General features: G+C 43.5%; 1 protein-coding gene across 1 annotated transcript in view; it reads left to right on the forward strand.

The window, feature by feature from the left end:
• Positions 1 to 795, forward strand: part of LOC110532811 (AMP deaminase 2) — a 70,274-nt gene extending 69,479 nt beyond the window's left edge. Inside the window, exon 19 of the mRNA XM_036988940.1 lies at positions 373 to 795. Coding sequence (XP_036844835.1) covers positions 373 to 645 — 273 coding nt within the window. The 3' untranslated portion in view covers positions 646 to 795. The remainder of the gene's footprint in view (positions 1 to 372) is intronic.
• Positions 796 to 8,228: the final 7,433 nt, after the last annotated feature.

An 8,228-nucleotide genomic window follows, 5' to 3' on the forward strand; every position in this document is an offset into this window, starting at 1 on the left:
AGTTAGTCATTTCATACCGTAGAGATATTTATAACTTGCCAGAAATGTCCAGATCAACTAGCCCATGCCAGTTAATGTTTTTTAAGCAAATTTTTTTTAGCCCTAGATTTTGTTGTACTGAATGAGTCACTCAGATATCATCGCATGATTACACATTAGACAAAATGTATAGATGTGGCACTTCTAGGGGGGGGGGGGGGGCACGGGATGTTCCCCAATGCTGCAAGAGGAGCCTGAGCGAAAAAGTTTACTCAATTATTTCTTCTTTATGTACCTAGGCCTTTTCCCCAAAAACGTTTTACTCTTCATTTCTCATGTTAATGTCTCCAGAAGAGTTCCATTTCATCATGCCCCTCCCCTTTCTCTCCCCAGGTGAAGAGTTACTGGCTGGGCCCTCACTACATCAAGGAGGGCCAGGAGGGCAATGACATCCGACGCACCAACGTCCCCGACATCCGTGTGGAGTACCGCTATGAGACCATGTGTGAAGAGCTTAACCTCATCACCCAGGCCATCCACACAGAGGAGCTGGCCATCCACACAGAGGAGCTGGCCATCCACACAGAGGAGCTGGAGGCCATCCACACAGAGGAGTTGCAGGCCATCCACACAGAGGAGGGAATGCTATGTAGGGGGCCTGTTTAAGGGGAGAGAGGAGGAGAGGAGGCTGTGTAAGGGGCCTGTTTAAGGGGAAAGAGTAGGAAGAAGGAGGAGTAATAGGAAGGAGGAGGAGTAACAGGGAAGAGGGCATCCTTCGTATGGGGCCTGTGTAGGAAGAGGAGGTACGAGGAGCAGGGAGGGGGGGGGGAGAAGGTGGAGGAGGAGCAGGGAAGAGGAAGGGGAGGAGGAGCATGGAAGGGGAGGGAGGAGGAGCAGGGGAGAGGAGGAGGGAAGAGGAGGGAGGAGGAGGAGAGAAGAGGAGGGAGGAGGAGCATGGAAGAAGAGGGAGGAGGAGCAGGGAAGAGGAGGAGGGGGGAGTAAGAGCAGGGAAGAGGAGGAGCAGGGAGGAGGAGCAGGGAAGAGGAGCAGGGAAGAAGAGCAGGGAAGAGGAGCAGGGAAGAGAAGCAGGGAAGAAGAGCAGGGAAGAGGAGCAGGGAAGAGAAGGGTGGAGGAGCAGGGAAGTGGATAAGGGAGGAGGAGCAGGGGGAGGGAGGAGGGAGGAGCAGGGAAGAGGAGCAGGGATTAGGGAGGAGGGAGGTGCAGGGAAGAGGAGCAGGGATTAGGGAGGAGGGAGGTGAGGGGGGAGGAGGAGCAGGGAAGAGGAGCAGGGAAGAGGAGCAGGGATTAGGGAGGAGGGAGGAGCAGGGAAGAGAAGCAGGGATTAGGGAGGAGGAGCAGGGAAGTGGAGGGAGCAGGGAGGGGAGGGGAAGAGGAGCAGGGAGGTGGAGGAGGAGGGAGGAAGCGGAGGGAGGAGGAAAAGACTAGAGCTGTGCCGCACTAGAATAGCAGAATACATCCCCAAAACATTGTTGCATACTAAGTGGTATGTGAGTGTGGATACAGGAAGAGACCCTATCATTCAGTTCATATCTCTTTTATATCTCTTCTCATCAAACCCATTGCCAGGACAGAGTAGGGAATACAATATATGTACTTTTTTAAAGGAAAATCTTTGCACAGACTTTACTGGCAGATATGGTTTGATAGAAATAACTGTGTGTGAGAGGCCTGGAAGAGATGACAATGCAGTATGAGAGAATTAATCTATTCCTGTCTGTCAAAATAATTTGTACATTTTAACTGTGTAAATGTAACTGTTGTATCATTTCTGAATGTATTTATTTGCAAGTGAATCGGCTAACATGAAAAAACACTATATTCTCTCTCCTGGTTCTTGTGTTAACCAACCCATATCTCCTGGTCGTTGTGTTTGCCAACCCATATCTCCTGGTTCTTGTGTTAACCGACCCGTATCTCCTGGTCGTTGTGTTATCCGACCCATATCTCCTGGTCGTTGTGTTAACCGACCCATATCTCCTGGTCGTTGTGTTATCCGACCCTTATCTCCTGGTCGTTGTGTTAACCGACCTTTATCTCCTGGTCGTTGTGTTAACCGACCCATATCTCCTGGTCCTTGTGTTATCCGACCCAAATCTCCTGGTCCTTGTGTTATCCGACCCATATCTCCTGGTCCTTGTGTTATCCGACCCAAATCTCCTGGTCCTTGTGTTATCCGACCCATATCTCCTGGTCCTTGTGTTAACCAACCCATATCTCCTGGTCGTTGTGTTATCCAACCCATATCTCCTGGTCCTTGTGGCATCCGACCCATATCTCCTGGTCCTGGTGTTATCTGACCCTTATCTCCTGGTCCTTATGTTATCCGACCCATATCTCCTGGTCCCTGTGTTATCCGACCCGTATCTCCTGGTCGTTGTGTTATCCGACCCATATCTCCTGGTCGTTGTGTTATCCGACCCGTATATCCTGGTCGTTGTGTTATCCGACCCGTATCTCCTGGTTCTTGTGTTAACCGACCCGTATCTCCTGGTCGTTGTGTTATCCGACCCGTATCTCCTGGTCCTTGTGTTAACCGACCCGTATCTCCTGGTCCTTGTGTTATCCGACCCGTGTATTTCTGGAAATATTTCTTAAACCTTTATGGTTTCATACTAACCTGGAGAATTCCAGCCTGTGCTAACATTCCACTCCTTACCACACCAAACAACATTTTTGGCAATCATAAGGAGTCCAAGGAGTGGAATGTTGGCACAAAACAGGTTCTTGATTTCAGGCTAGTTTTATACCTGGGCGGCATTAACACACTTTGAGCTGTTGCTACGGTAACTCATCTTTTGGCTCAGATTCATCAGGACTCAACCTGACAATGGACTTTCATAATAGTGACTGTCATATCTTAAATCATATCGTTGCATATTACACCACTCTGTGAACGTTACATCTGAACTGGGGTCAGTGTCCTGCAAGCATATCAAATAAAGGTCCATGTTCTCATTGTCTACTTTAGATGGAGATACCGCATCACGTTCTGTCTTACAATCAATAATACCTGATAGATTTGTCCGTATTTCCATAAATCTCAAATGAAAGGTGAACGCACTCAACTTGTGCCAAAACGCTATATTAGCTTTGTGTTACCGGTAGTGACGTATCGTAAGCTTCATAAGGGTCTCTTTTCCTACTTGTGGTATGCCTGTGGTAAACTAACTGTGTGACTGATGTGTTCATTTATTTTCCCAACCTTCTGATTTGGTTCACTATGTCCTGTTGAAGAGAACTGTTTATTTATTTTTTTTTGATTTGAACTAAATAATTTGAACTAAATCAGAGGACCGCCCCTGAGCCCAGCGTCCTGGGACAGCCCTCTTCGGCCCTTCCGAATAAAACCCCCGATGGGGTTTTCAATCAGCAGACCGAGCTTACCTCAATTATGAGATGGCTAAAGGTTGCAGACCATGTTTTTCTCCATGAGGAGGACAAAGGTTGTAGAACATTGCTGAATCTTTTAACCATACCACGTGGTTAAACTCTTAGACTATCGATACCGACAGAATAAGAACAAGTCTTTGATTTTGATTACTAGTCTGCAGCTAGGAATTCGGCATCATTGAATGCGAAGAACGACAACCGCTGAAACAACCATTCTATTACGAATGTCACTCTGAACAATCCCCTCTAACCACAACCAAGAGAGAGAGGGAGAGAGACGGACAATTCTACAAAATAAATGAACTTTTCATCAGCGATCAAGACGACACACTGAGTGTAAATATATATATTGATTGCAATTGTTCCCGATTGAGTGAGCGTTCATGTGCAAAGGATTAACATTTCAATTGTTATAATTATCACTTTGTAGTGACTTCTTAGTCGACCCCCACTTCCCCTTTGGTCGAACAAGCCGCCATGCCGGTTTAGCCCACTAGGGCACTATCTCCTATCATTACATTTACCTTGTTTGTTTGTTTGTTTATGCATTTCTGTGAATTACTTAGTAATAAATAAATGATTTAAGACAATTGATGTATGGATGACTCATAGTGAAGACTGGATTCGTGCAGATAACCAACAATTTACGACATTTGGAATGAGACTAACGTGAGGTAAAGTAGATCTAGCAGACAGTAGATCTAGCAGGTCTATCATAATATATTAGAGACTGTAGATGTAGCTGGTCTAATAGGCTAGGAAAAACTCCCTAGAAAGGCCAGAACCTAGGAAGAAACCTAGAGAGGAACCAGGCTATGTGGGGTGGCCAGTCCTCTTCTGGCTGTGCCAGGTGGAGATTATAACAGAACATTGCCAAGATGTTCAAATGTTCATAGATGACCAGCAGGGTCAAATAATAATAAGCACAGTGGTTGTTGAGTGTGCAACAGGTCAGCACCTCAGGAGTAAATATCAGTTGGCTTTTCATAGCCGATCATTCAGAGTATTTCTACCGCACCTGCTATCTCTAGAGAGTTGAAAACAGCAGGTCTGGGACAGGTAGCACGTCCGGTGAACAGGTCAGGGATCCATAGCCGCAGGCACAACATTTGAAACTGGAGCAGCAGAAAGAGAGATCAGGGTCCAGAGTAACGCCGTTACTTAGATGGAAAAAAGCTGTCCTTGAAACAGTCTTGATATGTTCGTCAAAAGAGAGATCAGGGTCCAGAGTAACGCCGAGGTCCTTCACAGTTTTATTTGAGACGACTGTACAACCATCATGATTAATTGTCAGATTTAACAGAAGATCTCTTTGTTCTTGGTACCTTGAACTTGCATCTCTGTTTTGTCCGAGTTTGAAAGTAGACTTCCTTATATCTTAAACACAGGCTTCCAGCGAGGGCAATTTTGAGGCTTCACCATGTTTCATCGAAATATACAGCTGTGTGTCGTCCGCATAGCAGTGAAAGTTAACATTATGTTTCCGAATGACATCACCAAGAGGTAAAATATATAGTGAAAACAACAGTGGTCCTAAAACACGGAGCCTTGAGGAACACCGAAATGTACAGTTGATTTGTCAGAAGACAAACCATCCACAGAGACAAACTGATATCTTTCCGACAGATAAGATCTAAACCAGGCCAGAACTTGTCCATGTAGACCAATTTGGGTTTCCAATCTTTCCTAAAGAATGTGGTGATCGATGGTTTGAAAAGTAGCACTAAGGAGCACGCGGACAGATGCAGAGCCTCGGTCTGATGCCATTAAAAGGTAATTTACCACCTTCACAAGTGCAGTCTCAGTGCTATGAAGGGGTCTAAAACCAGACTGAAGCGTTTCATATACATTGTTTGTCTTCAGGAAGGCAGTGAGTTGCTGCTCAACAACTTTTTCAAAAAATTTAGAGATTCGATATAGACCGATTGTTTTTTATATTTATATTTATATAAGGTTTGGCTTTTTCAAGAGAGGCTTTATTACTGCCACTTTTAGTGAGTTTGGTACACATCCGGTGGATAGAGAGCCGTTTATTATGTTCAATATAGGAGGGCCAAGCACAGGATGCAGCTCTTTCAGTAGTTTAGTTGGAACAGGGTTCAGTATGCAGCTGGAAGGTTTAGAGGCCATTACTATTTTCATCAATGTGTCAATATAGTATTAAAAAACTTGAGTGTCTCCCTTGATCCTAGGTCCTGGCAGTGTTGTGCAGACTCAGGACAACTGAGCTTTGGAGGAATACGCAGATTTAACCTTTCTGATCTCCCCATCCCGGATCCGGGATCGTGAATACAGACTCAAGCTCATTACCATAACGCAACGTTAACTATTCATGAAAATCGCAAATGAAATGAAATAAATATGCTAGCTCTCAAGCTTAGCCTTTTGTTAACAACACTGTCATCTCAGATTTTCAAAATATGCTTCTCAACCATTGCAAAACAAGCATTTGTGTAACAGTATTGATGGCTAACGTAGCATTTAGCATTAGCATTCAGCTGGCAACATTTACACAAAAAAACAGAAAAGCATTCAAAAAAATCATTTACCTTTGAAGAACTTCAGATGTTTTCAATGAGGAGACTCTCAGATAGCAAATGTTCAGTTTTTCCTGAAAGATTATTTGTTTAGGACAAATCGCTCCGTTTTCTGCGTCACGTTTAGCTATGAAAAAACCCCTGTATCCAGGATTGTGTAAATCTATCAGCAAGCTCATTAGCATAACACAACGTTAACTATTTATGAAAATCGCAAATGAAATGAAATAAATATGCCATCTCTCAAGCTTAGCCTTTTGTAAACAACACTGTCATCTCAGATTTTCAAAATATGCTTCTCAACCATAGGAAAACAATCATTTGTGTAAAAGTAGCTAGCTAGAGTTAGCATTTCGCGTTAGCATTTAGCGTTAGCATTAGCGTTAGCATCCAGCACGCAACATTAACAAAAACATAAAAGCCTTCAAATAAAATCATTTACCTTTGAAGAACTTCTGATGTTTTCAATGAGGATACTCTCAGTTAGATAGCAGATGCTCAGTTTTTCCAAAAAGATTCCTTGTGTATTAGAAATAGCTCCGTTTTATACATCACATTTGGCTACCAAAAAAAATCCATAAATTCAGTCCTCAAAACGCAAACTTTTTTCCAAATTAACTCCATAATATCGACTGAAAACATGGCAAACGTTGTTTAGAATCAATCATCAAGGTGTTTTTCACATATCTCTTCATTGATACATCGTTCTTGGACACATGCTTTCTCCCCTGAATCAAATGGTAAAGTAGAAGCAGCTGGCAATTGCGCACCGAATTCGACGCAGGACACCAGGCGGACACTTGGAAAATGTAGTCTCTTATGGTCAATCTTCCAATGATATGCCTACAAATACGTCACAATGCTGCTAAGACCTTGGGCGAACGACAGAAAGTGTAGGCTCATTCGTTGCGCAATCACAGCCATATAAGGAGAGAATGGAAAACAGAGCTTCAGAAATTCTGCTAATTCCTGGGTGATGCATCATCTTGGTTTCGCCTGTAGAATGAGTTCTGGGGCACTTACAGACAAAATCTTTGCAGATTCTGAAACTTCAGAGTGTTTTCCTTCCAAAACTGTCAAGAATATGCATAGTCGAGCATCTTTTCGTGACAAAATATCGCGCTTAAAACGGGAACGTTTTTTATCCAAAAATGAAATAGCGCCCCTAGAGCTCTAACAGGTTAAAGAGGAGTCCATCATTTGCTTTCTAATGATCATGATCTTTTCGTCAAAGAAGATCATGAATTTAATTACTGCTGAAGTGAAAAGCCATCCTTTCTTGGGGAATGCTGCTTTTTAGTTAGCTTTGCAACAGTATCTAAAATAAATTTGGGATTGTTCTTGTATTACTCAATTAAGTTGGAAAAATAGGATGATTGAGCAGCAGTGAGGGATCTTCGATACTGCACGGTACTGTCTTTCCAAGCTAGTAGGAAGACTTCTAGTTTGGTGTAGCGTCATTTCCGTTAGTATATTTCTGGAAGCTTGCTTCAGGGCTCGGGCATTTTCTGTATACCAGGGAGCTAGTTTCTTATGACAAATGTTCTTTTGTTTTTAGGGATGCGACTGCATCTAGGGTATTACGAGTTCTTCAGTTAGGTGGTTAACTGATTTTTGTACTCTGACGTCCTTGGGTAGGTGGAGTGAGTCTGGAAGGGCATCTAGAAATCTTTGGGTTGTCCAAGAATTCATAGCATGGCTTTTGATGATCCTTGGTTAGGGTCTGAGCAGATTATTTGTTGTGATTGCAAACGTAATAAAATGGTGGTCCGATAATCTAGGATTATGAGGAAAAACATTAAGATCCACATTTATTCCATGGGACAAAACTAGGTCCAGAGTATGACTGTGACAGTGAGTTGGTCCAGAGACATGTTGGACAAAACCCACTGAGTCGATGATGGCTCCGAAAGCCTTTTGAAGTGGGAATGTGAATATTAAAGTCACCAAAAATTAGAATATTATCTGCCATGATTGCCAGATCCGATAGGAATTCAGGGAACTCAGTGAGTATACGGCCCAGGTGGCCTGTAAACAGTAGCTATAAAAAGTGATTGGGTAGGCTGCATAGATTTCATGACTAGAAGCTCAAAAGACGAAAACGCAGTTGTTGTTTTTTGTAAATTGTAATTTGCTGTCATAAATGTTAGCAACACCTCCGCCTTTGCGGGATGCACGGGGGATATGGTCACTAGTGTAGCCAGGAGGTGAGGCCTCATTTAACACAGTAAATTCATTAGGCTTAAGCCATGTTTCAGTCAGTCCACCTCGCCAAAACAACCGCTCTGCGAGGATCTGAAA

The sequence above is a fragment of the Oncorhynchus mykiss genome, chromosome 9 (assembly GCF_013265735.2).
Source record: "Oncorhynchus mykiss isolate Arlee chromosome 9, USDA_OmykA_1.1, whole genome shotgun sequence".
In the NCBI taxonomy this organism is placed as follows: domain Eukaryota; kingdom Metazoa; phylum Chordata; class Actinopteri; order Salmoniformes; family Salmonidae; genus Oncorhynchus; species Oncorhynchus mykiss.